This window comes from Myotis nattereri, assembly GCF_964212035.1.
Source record: "Myotis nattereri genome assembly, chromosome: 3".
Lineage (NCBI taxonomy): Eukaryota > Metazoa > Chordata > Mammalia > Chiroptera > Vespertilionidae > Myotis > Myotis nattereri.
The window spans coordinates 190974263-190988806 of NC_138077.1; the positions used below are offsets into that span (position 1 = coordinate 190974263).

The following is a 14544-nucleotide window of genomic DNA, read 5'->3' on the forward strand; positions in this document are numbered from 1 at the left end:
GATGTAGAAATACCTCATAGGAGAGGATGGAATTCTCTGGACAACTAGCTTCAGATTCTAATGGCTTATCTAGGACGCCAAGGAACCTGGAACTGGCTTCCCAGTGCATACTGTGCACCTGGCTCTGGACTGTCATCTGTGATGACATTCTCCTCCTTCACTGGCTAGTGGCTCTCCTAGGAGTGGGTGGGATTTATTTGCAGAAGGTAAAGATGTCGTATTTGAAGGCTGAGATGCCTGTGTCGTTTTCATGTAAAGGACCCAGATTGTTGGCCATTCTTTTTCCCAAACAGTAGTTTGAGGTTATTCTCCTTTCGTCATCCCTTCGACATGTTTTATTTTTAAGCACCCCCACAGAATATAGTGAGGAAAGTATTTCAGCATTACGAGAAAAGCTGATCTGGCATTTGTTTAAAACTTTTTAAAAAAAATTTGAGTATGAGAATATGAGTATGTTCTTGGTTAAACAAAGATTTGAATAAGAATGTAAAAAGGTAACCCCCCCTCCCCTTTTTTTTTACTTTCTCACCCTCCAAACTGCTTTTTGCCCCTGGTGATGACCACTGTCAACAGCTGGGTGTGTATTCTAGGCCTTTTTCTATCCAGGATGAGCAGAAAGGGAAATGTATTGTAGATGATGGCTCACTACTCACTGCACTGAATTGCACTAATCTACTCTACATCCCCAAAGGGACAAATTCATAGAAATGCTCATCTGCCATGGTGAATACACCAGGTCACCAGCTCTGAGGAGAGACCTTTAATGACCTAAAGGGCAATGTAATTGTTAATCACAGGAAACTGGACAGCAACAGGGTTCATCTAACTATGAAATCGGACATGACCCATTGATTATTAATACTGATGACTAAATAGTTATTATCTAGTCAGAAAGATTTTCTGGTACCAGAAACATTGTTCACATGACCAAACACAGTGATTATCTTATTGGGTTCCCCAGAGGGCAAAATTACTGTAAAGAGAGCACATACAAACATTGGGTGTTTTAAATTTGATACCTCTGAATTACAGAGGAACCATTTATTCAGCTTAATTTAGGGTTCATAATTTTAGTCTTCTAAAGTGCTGGGTTATTGGACACACTGTAAGTATTCTTACCTGTGCTGTTCAATAAAGTAGCCACTAGGCACAGGTGGCTTACACATGTCACACTGCCAGAGCACAAAAGCTGCACGTGACTAGGGGCTACCTCACTGGAGAGCACATATCGTCTATTTCATCATTGCTGCCAAAAGCTCTATTGGACAGCCTGTTTTAGAGGCAAGAATGAGCTGAAAGGGAAATGGATTTTAGCTGGTGGCTGACTCATTCACTGCACTGAATGGAACTGAACCTGCTCTACACCTGAAAAGGGAGTACAAGTTGGAAATGACTGAGCTACAACTTCTAAGAAGGATTTGCTTCTGATTCATATTCATCTAAACCAGCGGTTCTCAACCTGTGGGTCGCGACCCCTTTGGGGGTCGAACGACCCTTTCACAGGGGTTGCCTAAGACCATCGGAAAACACATACATAATTACATACTGTTTTTGTGATTAATCACTATGCTTTAATTATGTTCAATTTGTAACAATGAAAATACATCCTGCATATCACGTATTTACATTATGATTCATAACAGTAGTAAAATTACAGTTATGAAGTAGCAATGAAAATAATTTTATGGTTGGGGGTCACCACAACATGAGGAACTGTATTAAAGGGTCGAGGCATTAGGAAGGTTGAGAACTACTGATCTAAACTAAGAAAAGTTTGTGTTAATTTCTCTCTTAGCTAATTAAGAGCCAAATGAAATGTTTTATTTTCTGCTTTTGAATTCTATAGTAATGTATTTATGTACATAGTATTCATGTCATTTGCTATAAAAGCTTTAGAATCTAAGACTTGTGAAATAATGCTGCTTCTTTCAGGAAATACTATTCCCTTTAAGGAAAAAAAAATCTTTAAATCTTTTATTTCTTTTTGTGATAGAAAAGTAAAGTGCTCATGGTACAAAAAATTATTAAAAATCAAGTCAATTGTACTCATGCTACCCAGAGATAAGTTAACATTTTGATGAATATACTTCTAGGCTTTTTTGTTGTTGTTGTTAATCCTCACCCAAGGATATGTTTTCTATTGATGTTTTAGAGAGAGTGGAAGGGAGAGGGAAAGAGAAACATTGATGTGTGAGAGACATATCTGGTTGCCTTTCACACACACCCCAACTGGAACAAGGGATCAAGCCTGCAACTGAGATACCTGCCCTTGCCTGGAATTGAACCTGCGACCCTTCAGTCTGAGGGCTGACGCTTTAACCACTGAGGAACCGGCCAAGGCATAGGCTTTTTTTGGTATGCATCTCTACATTTAAGTAAATTCACAACGATGGGGTCATATTATTCTATTTTATAATCTGAAAATCACTGAAACTATCAAATGTCTTTTTAAAAAATATATATTTTATTGATTTTTACAGAGAGGGATAGAGAGTTAGAAATATCAATGAGAGAAACATCGATCAGCTGCCTCCTGCACACCCCCTACTGGGGATGTGCCCACAACCAAGGTGCATGCCCTTGATCAGAATCGAACCTGGGACCCTTCAGTCTGCAGGCCGATGCTCTATCCACGGAGCCAAACTGATTAGGGCTCAAATGTCTTTTTATATTAATATATAATTCTCATTTCTACTGTTTGCATACTACCACACTGTGGGTGTACTAATATTTGTTATGTAAAAGTCTTTCTTGTACTGATAATTATTGTGTATGTTTTCAAGTTATGATTACTATCATAATATCTGCTTATACTTTTTTTATGTCTTTTATTTTATAAGAGGCCCAATGCACGAAATTCGTGCAAGGGGCTTGGCCCTCGCAGCCCCCGCTTCGTCCGGCAGGAAGTCTGGAAGGTCGTTCGGCTGTCCGGTCTAATTAGCATATTATGCTTTTATTATTATAGATTACTTTTTAAAATATTTTTTTTATTGATTTCAGAGAGGAAGAGAGATAGAAACATCAATGATGAGAATCATTGGTCAGCTGCCTCCTGCATGTCCTCTACTGTGGATCGAGCCCACACCCTGGGCATGTGCCCTTGACTAGAATTGAACCTGGGACCTTCAGTCCACAGGCCGACACTTTATCCATTGAGCCAAACCAGTTAGGGCCCTGCTTAGACTTTAAAGTGCTTTGGGTTGTTGGGTCAAAGAGTATATTATTGTTAACATGAATATAAATTTTCTCTATCTCAGGAATACAACTACATTTTAGAAGGTTGATGCTTTTCCAAGTCTTTTTTAACTGCATAAAGATTTCAAAAAGTCTCTAACCAGATATTTAAAAAATCAAAACTATATTTAAATAATTATACTTTTAAGAGAAAATAGATGATTTCTTAATGTCTCTTGCATGCAGATTTCTTAAGTATGCTTAAAGAGAAAAACCAGTTTAATAATGATGATTAAGAGCTGACTTTAGAGTTATATTAATTTAGCTGAGACCTTGGATAATATAAGGTGTGCCTCAGTTTCCTCACTATAAAATAAGGAAGCAACATCTTGTAGGATTTTAGTGATGAATGTATCTTGTAACTATAGCATCCCAGGATGTTGTTTGTTTAACATTTCCCTTTCTATAAGGGATATAGGACAGGCATTTATATTTTAGATGAAAGTGAATGAAAACATTTATTCTTTTTACTTTCTTTTGGGATATATTTCTTCTTGGATAGATATCCGAGGATACCAAACTTAATATAAAACCTGGCTGATAATCCAAGCATGTAAATTATAACTGGTCCTATTGTTCCTTCCACAAGGCAAGCTTCATGTCTTAAATAAGTCAAATACTGTTACAACAAAAATTCCTATAATATCATCACCACTCCAATGTTCCATTTATTTCTCTAATAACATATTGGTGGTAAAAATAGTTGAAAAATTTTGGAGTTAATTTTAAGATGATAAAATTTTTACAGTATTTTTCATAGCAAAATATAAAAAGATTTGATGACTATTAGTGAATATACTACTGAAATGATTTCTGAAAATGTTCAAAAAACTGCCATAAAAAAACAAGAATCTAGACATTTAAATGTGGATTAAAAAAAACTAGTCTAAATTCTTTTTACAGAGAGGAAGGTAGAGGGAGAGTTAGAAACATCAATGAGAGAGAAACATCGATCAGCTGCCTCTTGCACACCCCCTACTGGGGTTGTGCCCGCAACCAAGGTACATGCCCTTGATCAGAATCGAACCTGGGACCCTTGAGTCCACAGGCTGATGCTCTATCCACTGAGCCAAACCAATTAGGGCTAGTCTAAATTCTTATAGCAAGAGCCAGATCTGTTTCCTCTGCTTTCATTAAATGATGTATCTTACTGAATGATGAAATGAAACACATTCATTTTCCTTTGTGTATAAATGAGATTTAAATCCCTGACTCTGGCTATAACTTAATAGATCAAATCAGTAGTTTCAGGAACCTCTCCAAAAGCTAAGTTAAAAAAAATAAAACAACAAACTTCAGCTAAGTAAGAAGACGCCTTACTTATAATGAGTTCTACAATTTTATTCTTAATAGAGATTATATGCAGTGCTCTCCAGTATCATGTTTTTATTTATTATTATTATTGCATTATGAGGTCTAAACATAAGTGAATTAAAAATCCTAATATCTTAAATATATTTGTGGTAACAGATTATCACAACTCTAGGGAAAAAGCAAAGCAACCAGCACATGGATAGAGTGATGTTTTGTTCATATTTCGGCCATTGGTTTGCTTTAAGGAATAGCACACGGTCAGAATGGAAGAATTTACCTGCCTCCTAGTTGATGGGGTTCAGAGCTAAGATGGCGGACTAAATAAACACGGGGGACTAGAGTTTCCTTGGAGGCATTCTGGAGGAAGTTCACATCCACTCCGCTGTGATTGGAAAGATCTGGCTCACCACCCTGTTCATATTTCGTATGCTTGTTCTGGGTGTAGCAGCTGAAAATGTCTGGAATGATGAGCAGTCTGGCTTCATCTGTAATACAGAACAACTTGGCTGCAGAAATGTATACCATGACCAGGCTTTTCCTATCTCCCTCATAGATACTGGGTTCTGCAGGTGATTTTCGTGTCTTCACCATCCCCTGGTCTACTTGGCCCATGCTTTGTGCCGACTGAGAGTTCTGGAGAAAGAGGCAGAGGGAGGAAGCTCAACTGGGAGGAGAACTGAAAGGTGTTGAGTTTGATATGTCTGGGGATCGGAGGAGATTGGAGCAAGCACTTTGTCAGCTGTAGCAAAGGAAACGTAATAAAGCTCTGCTCAGGGAAACCGGGCTTTGCACCGATGTGATACACATTTTCACTCGCTCTGTTGTTGAAGTTGGGTTGATGATTGGACAATACGTTTTATATAGATTTCCTTTAGAGTCTTTATTTAAATGCCAAGGCTACCCATGTCCAAATATAATTGATTGTTTTGTCTCAAGACCAACAGAAAAGACAATATTCCTATTATTTTTGCAATCCACAGCCATCGTCTCACTTTTCTTAAACATTCTAGAAATTTTCCACCTAAAAGATTGAGGGAGGGCTCTGGGGACAATATAAATTGAAGGATGAGCATAATGAATTCTATTCAAACAGGTCAAGACAAAATCTTGCCAAATATCAGAGCACAGCTGCAAATTCACTGAAGCGACTCTCTTCTGCACCTGGTTATAATCTGATAGTGGAAAAGCAAGCTCACGCAACAGTGCATCCTAGTTTAAACTGCCCTGCATTTCAGGCAGGTCCTGATAGTCACAATAGAAATGATGAGAAATGCATTTTGGATGAACAGGAAACTGTATATTCTAATGAGATGTACACATTTAGTACTACCTGTAGTCATATTCAAAGTATCAGCTCAAGTACTAATGAAAACACTAAAACAAAACAAAACAAAACACAACACACAACACAACAGGAGCCCTAACCGGTTTGGCTCAGTGGATAGAGCATCAGCCTGAGGACTGAAGGGTCCCGGGTTCGATTTTGGTCAAGGGCAGGTACCTTGGTTGCGGGCACAACCCCAGTAGGGGGTGTGCAGGAGGCAGCTGATCGATGTTTCTCTCTCATCGATGTTTCTAACTCTCTATCCCTCTCTTCCACTCTGTAAAAAATCAATAAAATGTATTTAAAACAAAACAAAACTGGAAAATAAGTTAGTGGTAAACAGTTAAGAAAAAAAAAAAAAGAAATTGATGGCAAAAACAGCAAAAGGAACCAGTACCCTACAGGTCACTGTTCTATTCCAGGTGTTGCTATAGATCTGGACGACCACAGGGGCAGTCACTCCAAACAGCTTTCTCTTTGTCAGCTAACTGCACCAGGAAACCATGGTGGCTTCGTGCTACATGGAGTCCCTCTACAGAAGATGAAAATTGGGTGTCACCTCCTAAAGGTAATCTCAAGGGCTGGTTCAGAGAAAGTACAATCAGAACCCTTTCTCCTTTACAAAGAGAATTCCAACCACTTGACATTCCAGACACTCCTAATTCTTTTGGAGCATTGTCCTCTGGATCAGAACCTGCAATAATCCTGCTGCTTGTCCTCCAAATCAATTAGTGTTGCTGACAAGCAATCTCATTGGTAGGCGGGCTCCCACGGGACCTTCATATCTGAACAGCTGTTGGCTTTCAGACATTCTGCAGATTATCACAGAAGTAGCCTAGTAATAGTGGAACACAGACAAAACAACTAAGGGCAGCTCTGAAGACCAGGTGTTAAAATGTACAAATGCAAACCCATTTCAAAGAGGAAAAACAGCTCTAATTCTGAATTGTGAAGGGTAGTTTTGAAAACAATGATATAGAGTTACCAAATCGGGATTACTTTTTCACAGGCCCACTTCAGAATTTGTGAAAACCGAGTTTGGGGAAATCATATGTTCAGAATTGAGGCTAAATGAATTGGAATAGAGTTTTTCCTTGAAGGGACCACAGTACTTCGGAGATTGTTCTTAATGTATATAATTCCTTCTTTTAATTACTGATCTTTTATTTGTGGACACTGGTTAAATTTTGTTTGCTCTTGGGACTGTTTCCTTACAGACTGCAACTTAATATGTCATGAGTATAATCTTAATGCTGTTATCCAATCAATAAAATCTTAAAAAGATTTGTGGCTTGCTTTGACCAGTTTATGGCATCGTGATTCCGTGCCCAGACTGAACTTTTGGCTCTGGTTATCTAATCTCACCATTTTACTAACAGGACCTATCTTACAGGTATAGTGTGAAGACCAAAATAAGAAACACGTGTTTAATAGAGTGGCATCAATAGGCGATGCAAAGTGCTAGCTCTGACTAACATGTGTGACTGCTCACTCTATAGGCCCACATTAACTCGGCCACAAAACAAGGAAACCCCAAACGTAAAAGCCAGAACTGAAACATATGATTCCTAAACACACTCCTCAAACCATTGGAAATCCAAAGGCCGCCCTGCGTCAGTCGTGGGCACCTTTTTAGGATAGGAGCCCAAAAGCCAGAGCATACTTATTGGTTACCACAGATTCCGAGGTCCCAGTTGAGGCAGGTCCGCCTACTATCCGCGTCGGAAGATCCTTCCTGGTAATAGTCCTCGGGCTGCCGAGTTGGGCAGGCTCCACCCCCAGGCGCCACGCCCGTCTTTGGGCCCCACAACGACGTAGGTCCCGAGTTACCAAAACCTCACTCGTCCCGAGGCCACAGACTCGCTGCAGGGGCCGGAAGAGTAAAGAGTGTTGTCAGGCTAGCCCGATGGGCGGGCGTACGCAGACTCCCTCGGCTCAGCCCACCACGGGGCTTTCAGAGCGTCCTTGTCGCCATGAAAACAGGCCACACCCCGACCCTTCCGGACCGTGGTTCGCAAGTGCGCAGGCGCACGCGCCCTTCCGCGCATGTGCAGTGCTGCTCAGAGCCCGCCAGCCACGGTCTCCGGCGCCAGCTACGCCGCTGCCGCTGTCACTATGGCCCATTACAAAGTGAGGGGGGCGCGGCGGCGTGGCTGGGGGCGTGCGGGAGGTGGCCAGCCGCGGGTCGGCTCCGGGTGGGCATGGGGGCGCGCGCAGGTTTGGGGGGGAGGCCAGAGGTAGCGATGCGGAGGCGGGGTTTGCCAGCCTCCAGAGCCTTCTTCCTGCTCCGGCCCCCGGATCCCGGCCACTGACCCGCCGTATCTCCTCAGGCCGCCGACTCGAAGCGCGAGCAGTTCCGGAGGTACTTGGAGAAGTCAGGAGTGCTGGACACGCTGACCAAGGGTGAGCATGGGCGCGGAGAGGGTGCCTCGTGTTCTCGCCGGGCTCCTCGGGCTGCGCCCCTGACGGTCTGTGACGTGGGGAAGGAAGGGCACAGGTGGGACCCGTGCGGGGGTCCAGCGAGGCGGGCCTCGGGTCCGGCGCACGCCCCGCCGCCGGACGCCCCGCCGCCGGACGCCGCCCGGCCCGGCCCGGGTTGCCTGGCGCACGCCGCCGCTCTCCCGGCCGGGAGTGAAACTCTTGCAGCTGTTGCAAAAAGTCTCTTCAACTTCCGTTCCTTTGCCTCGAGCAGCCGCAGTGGGCTTGTTTGCTACAGACCTTGAGATCCCAGTTCCTCCCGCCCGACGGTTTCTGGGGCGCCCTGAATCCTGTTAAGAAACATTTAACCTCGAACCAAGCTGGAAAATTTCCAGGTTTGAAGTGCGCTACGAAGTAGCTAAGTGAGCCTAATCCCGAAGCAGGCGATTCAGTCAGTTAGGCTTTTCAACCCCGTCTCGTAGTCCATACTAGTTTCTACACTGCAGGTTTCACAGTTAAAGTAGAATGACGGTGATGATGTTTTCACTTTCTAAATGAGAAGCGGTTACAGTGTCTCTTCCTCCGGGGTTCAGGATCTAAGTGAGGGTGCTTGAAGCTGAGGGTTTCGAGTTGGTTGGGGTACTGCTTATTTCGTTAGCAGTAATTTAAATGCCTATTAGGTGTCACTTAACTCCCGTTCAAGGATGTGTAAGAGCTGGCAGGATGAGGACCTAGGTCTAAATGAGAAGAACAGTGTCTGGGAAATAACTTGGTTACCGCTCTTTGGCCGGAAACAAAGATTAGGAGCCAAGTGGAAGGGAAGAATAACTCTGGCTTAGCAGAAAGTAGGGCTTTTAATTCTCGAGTATGGATTGATAATTTTGATTTCCTACTTACCTTGGGCGGGGTTCAGGTACTCGTTTCCTTGCCTCTTTGCAAACATTAATAAATTTCAGCAAACATTAAAGAACTACTCTATGAAATGCTTATCCTCTGTTGTTTCTGGAAGCGTTACAGATTCTTGGAAGCCCCCCCCCCCCCCCCCCAAACAAAAACAAGAACAAAAACACACACACACACAAAAAAACCTCCACAAGTTCATTTCTTTCTTTCATTTAACCATTTTATTCAGATTAAATGGGGATACAGTAGTGGAAAAACACACACCACACGCCCTGCTCTAAATGAGCTTATATCCTAGTTGGGGGAAGACATAATTAATACATAGTGTCAGCCAGTGGTATTAAGACATAGCAAAATAGGGGATAAAGGAGGGATGGGTGTGGCATCTTATGTAGGGTGGGTGGTGGTGGGGGGAGGACTCTCTTAAGTAGGAACATTTGAGCAGAGACCTGAATGAAATAGTATCTGCTGTCCAGAGTTCCAGGAAGTGTAAAGAGGCCAAAGTGCTTGGATGGAGGAGTGAAAAGTAGAATGGTAAAGGCCAGAGAAGTGACCCTGGGGGAAGGCGACTGAAGATGTACAGCTTTGTGGCCATACAAGATTTTCCTTCATGAGAGATTAGAAACCATTGGTGGCTTCTTTTCCCTTGCTCACATCTCCTGGTATCTAACCCCTCACCACCTCCTTACATTTCCATTTCCCTAAATAACATCAGGTAACATAATATCTACTGATGTGATCTATTTCAAATTGGATTTTCAGCATCAAACATAGGTACTTTACATAGATTTAACTTCTAATTTTTATCTAGCTTTATTTCCAAGAGGATTTGAAACTGCTTCTAACATTAAAACACTAAAAAGGCAGGATGGCTAAAGATAAAAGATGATAAATTAGGAAGAAGAGGCATTTAAGAGTTATTTTGAGCCTGTATCAACCTCTAAAAATCCTGGCTGCTAAGGCAAAAAGGGGATCATCAGGTATAGTGTTTTTCTTATCTGACTAAAAGGAAGTATATTCTATCTATAGAAAAGAAAAGAACTTGACATTTACATTATGTTATGTAATTACCAACCTTTTAAGTACCACTGACAAATTGAAAAGTTGAAAGAAATGGGATAGAAGAAGAGGAAGAAAGGATAAAAATATTCATGTTTTATAAAATTAGGACTTAGTAGAGATCAGTGGAAATTAATGGAAGAAACAATTTTGAGTATATAATTTAAAGGAAAAGATAGTAAGTAGAGTAATTAAAGAGTACTGTAACATTACAAGGCAGGTTGAGGAGAGGGTAGTGGTGATGTTAAATATATCAATTTCTCAAAAAATAATGTAAGTACATTTAGAGAGATGAAGAGTAACTATCAGAACTCAAAGTAGTTGCCCATTTGAATTTTTCCATACTATCTTATTTTGATGAGTAATTAAAACTAAAAAATAAAAGGGAAGTATGTAAGTTGGTTTACAACAGGAGTTGTTAACTTGGGGTCTAGATATGCACATTTTTGTGTGTGTGTGTAGTTACGTGGTTTTTTTTTTTTTTGGGGGGGGGGGGGACTTTTATCAGACTTTTCCAAGGGTTCCATGCACAAAAATGTTAATCACAGGTTTAGAGAGATTTTTAGCTTAGTAAATCCTAGTAGGAATTTGTTCAGTAGAAGATGAGCAAGGTAGTACTGATATGAGCTATTGGATATGGAAACACTAAAGTATCATATTTTAATGTTGATTACTGGTAAAGTTTTTGGATGGTGGTTATTTAGCATGTTATGTATGAAAACTTCATTCTTGAAGAACATTTTGAATTCCATAGCCATGTTGATATTCCAAAATTTTTCTCAAATTGATCTACTTTCTTTCCACCTCTCTATTATTCTAGTGCAGTTGGCTATCTTTGTCAGCAGGATTACCACATCAGCTTGTTAACTTTTCTTCCTGCTTTTATTCTTGTCCCACTTGCTGATTTTCCACACAGCAATAAATAGTGATCCTGTTACCCTACTGCTTAAAATGTTTATGTGCCTGTTCTTAGAATCAAAGTCCAACCGAACTTGCAGGATCTTCCCTAGTCTGCCCCCTACTCCCTTCTAGTTTCTTCAGCAAATCAATGACAGTGGATACTCCTGCCCCATTGTTCGCAACTCCATCTAGCCACACTTTATTTCAGTTCCTCCATATGTTGTTTGCTTGCAGTCCTTATCACCTAGATCTCAGATCTTAGTTCCCTTATTTTAGGAAGCCTTCCCTTGTACCCTAGAGTTAGGTGTTCTTCCAATGCGCTCTCATAACCCGTTATCCTGATTGTTCCTTGATTCTCTTTCTGTGTCTAGTTCCTTGCTTACCTTTTGCACTAGACTGTAAATTCATTGAGAGCGGGGACCTTGTCTGTCTTACTCACCATGGTATGGATAGGCCTGGCAGTGTGCTTGACATATAATAGGCACTTAATGTATCCTGAGTTATAGACTATAATGTCAGCCATTCAAATTTCAGACTTTAATTGTTGCTTTCTCTGCTTTTTGATTTGCAGTATTGGTAGCCTTATATGAAGAACCAGAGAAACCTAATAGTGCTTTGGAGTATCCTTTTCATCTTTCAAGTCAGAAAAAGGCCTTATTTTTAGAATTCTCATTTTTTTCACATAGATAACCTTTAAAATACTTTTGATGAAGAAAAAAGTTACTTTCCTTTGAGTCTTTGGGTGACGATCTCTGGGTAAATATGGGTGGTGGGGTGGGGTGACTCTGATCAGAGATGCTACTCTGGGCTATTTCATTACTGTCATTCAGCTCAAGTAAATTCTTAACTTTGAGATTAGTTTTTTAAAGCATCACTTAGGAGCTGCTACCCCAGAAAATCCAGAAATAGAGCTGCTTCGTCTAGAATTGGCAGAAATGAAAGAGAAATATGAAGCTATTGTAGAAGAAAATAAAAAACTGAAAGCAAAGGTAAATTTTTAAAAAGAATTCATGTTAATAACTTCATTTTTAGTTAATAATTTCACCTATCATTAACAATAATTAACACATTCATGTTAATAACATTAATATGACCAAAACCTCACTAAAATGGACAGTAGGGGAGGGAGGAAGGTGAATATCTCAATTAATTGCAAGGCCAAACTGATGCCCTGCCTAGAAAACCACAGACACATTAGAAATAGGGTAAGCAAAGTGTGGTCAAGAAGAGGTTCTGGGGAACCTGCATCAACAAAAAGATGAGAATATTGGTTAATGCTACTTGTAGTATGTGGAGACTTCTGAGAGTCTTACAAAGTTGATTTAAGTTGTTTTGTGAGTGGCACCTCTTAGAGTTGTGCAGTGTACAATCTACCTAGTCATGTGGTGGCTCTTGTAAATTTGTTTGCACTTAATTTTGTCTAGTGCTAGTTTTTTCTTTGTTTAAACTCCTGTGAGAATTTTAATAAACTTCAAATTAGTCAACTCTAAGTCCTTGAGGTTTCACCACATTCTGAATCACATAATGCATTTTATATTACTATTGGAATTTTTCATGAGTTTTATTTTCTCAATAACTTTGTGAGATAAGTGAAACAGATGCACAGGTGAGGACACTACAGCACAGCGAAGCCTAGCTTCTCAAATCTGACAGCTTAATGGAACAAATCTTAGCCTAGTGTTCTTCCCAGGGAACAACTTTGCATAAAAGAAAATGCAGTATTTCCACAATGTGAAAATACCAGTTAACTCTTGGGCACCTTTTAAATCAAAGACATCGGCAGGTCTTTATTATCTGGCTAGATTCATATATGTCACATAATTTGTTTTTTCTACTTTTTGGGAGAAAGTTCAGTCAACTTTTGGTAGAGGGGCTTATTATAATAAGCCACATCATCCTTGGGAAGATATAGATTATTGCATATCAAATGTCTTGATAGGGTAGCCATAAACTGGAATTAAATTTAATTTTCTAGTAATATTAAAAGTTTATGTAAAAAGCCTTCATTAGGTTTGATCGTATTAAGTCTTAGATCATTGAATGGTTTAAACATTTAAACATATAAACTTACTGAATCAGTAATTAAATTGAATGTAATAGTTAACTTGTTTTGTTACTCTTAAGTTTTTTTTATCCAGTTTAGAATAAAATTCACCTAAACTCCTCTGTCTTTGCCCTATAGCTTGCTCAGTATGAACCACCTCAGGAGGAGAAGCGTGCTGAATAGGATTCTTCTCAGTTGAAAAGACACTGAAAAATGTTTTGTAAGACTTGAATAGTTTGTATAGTATATAATCTTTTCTGAACAGATGCTATAGAACTTTTATATATATATATATGTTAAATTCACCGATCACACTTTAACTGTTATAAACACATATTCTTATAATCACCAATAAAAACTCAATATAATCTTCTTTGGGTCTTAAAAGCAGGAGTATCCAAAGTGAATCCTGAAAAAAATCTAAACACAGCCATCTAATTCATTACCTTAAAAGACATTCTGTTTACTAGTCTGACTAGGAATGATGGTACTGGTTGTATTTTAGCTGAGGAAGGTTAGCATGGAACTGTTCCTTGGTTTAGTTCAGGATATGAGCACAGGTACAGTCATTCTTTAAAATGAAGATGACATTGTTTATATTCTCCGTAGGCAGCTGGAGAGATCTGTGTGACATGAGATGCTTTTGCATGGGTTCTAATGAATCTTTTGCTCATTTATATAATGCGGAATAAATAACTCTTCTTTGCCACCACTTTGCCTTAGATAACTGTGTGTGCCAGTTTCAACTCTGACACCACGTTTTCCTTCTATGCATTCATGCCCTATTTGATAATGCTGCCTTGCTTGCTACTTGCACATTGGCTTTCCTGTGTTGATTTCCAATTTGCTATAATAGCAGTTACCCTGTTGTAACTTATATAACATTAAACAGGATCACACTGTTCCCCTGCCTTACTTAGTTGCTCAGTTGAGCACAGAACAGAGGCAATATAAAATGGTGGGTTCATTCACAAGCTGGGATGAGAAGGAGAATAAGCCATATATAGAGGAAAATTATAGTTTGCTGGTATAATTATATAGTGTTTTTCTCTCAAAATATTCTTCTAGACTTGAATTCATTTTATCTTCATTATCCCTGTGAAGTAGGTAGGGGAAGTATGAGGGGAGGTTGGGTGCTGAATTTTTAGGCCAAAGACTGATATTAATACAAATTATTTACTAACTGTAGAACCTTGGGTACATCACTTAACTGCTCTGAAAATCACTTTCCACATCTGTTACTTGAGAATAATATCTGTGCTGCCTACCTCACAGGGTTGTTGTGAGGGTCAAGTGGAATGTATGTGAAAGATTTGTAAATGGTAAAGCACTATATTCTTGTTCATTA

General features: G+C 40.0%; 2 protein-coding genes across 2 annotated transcripts; both read left to right on the plus strand.

Moving 5' to 3' along the window:
- Window positions 1-212: 212 nt before the first annotated feature.
- On the plus strand, window positions 213-6711 carry GJA9 (gap junction protein alpha 9; the record flags this gene model as incomplete). The annotated part of the gene is given in 10 exon segments (XM_081086084.1): window positions 213-252; window positions 4901-5095; window positions 5098-5141; window positions 5143-5186; window positions 5188-5290; window positions 5294-5571; window positions 5573-5935; window positions 6206-6321; window positions 6324-6553; window positions 6556-6711. Coding segments are annotated over 10 exon segments (1569 nt in total).
- A 1207-nt stretch (window positions 6712-7918) lies between these two features.
- Window positions 7919-14544, plus strand: MYCBP (MYC binding protein; the record flags this gene model as incomplete). Its single annotated transcript, XM_081087650.1, has 5 exons — window positions 7919-8002; window positions 8203-8275; window positions 11724-11772; window positions 12012-12141; window positions 13335-14544. The coding sequence occupies 5 exons, from the start codon at window positions 7919-7921 to the stop codon at window positions 13377-13379; spliced, it is 381 nt and encodes a 126-aa protein (XP_080943776.1). The 3' UTR covers window positions 13380-14544.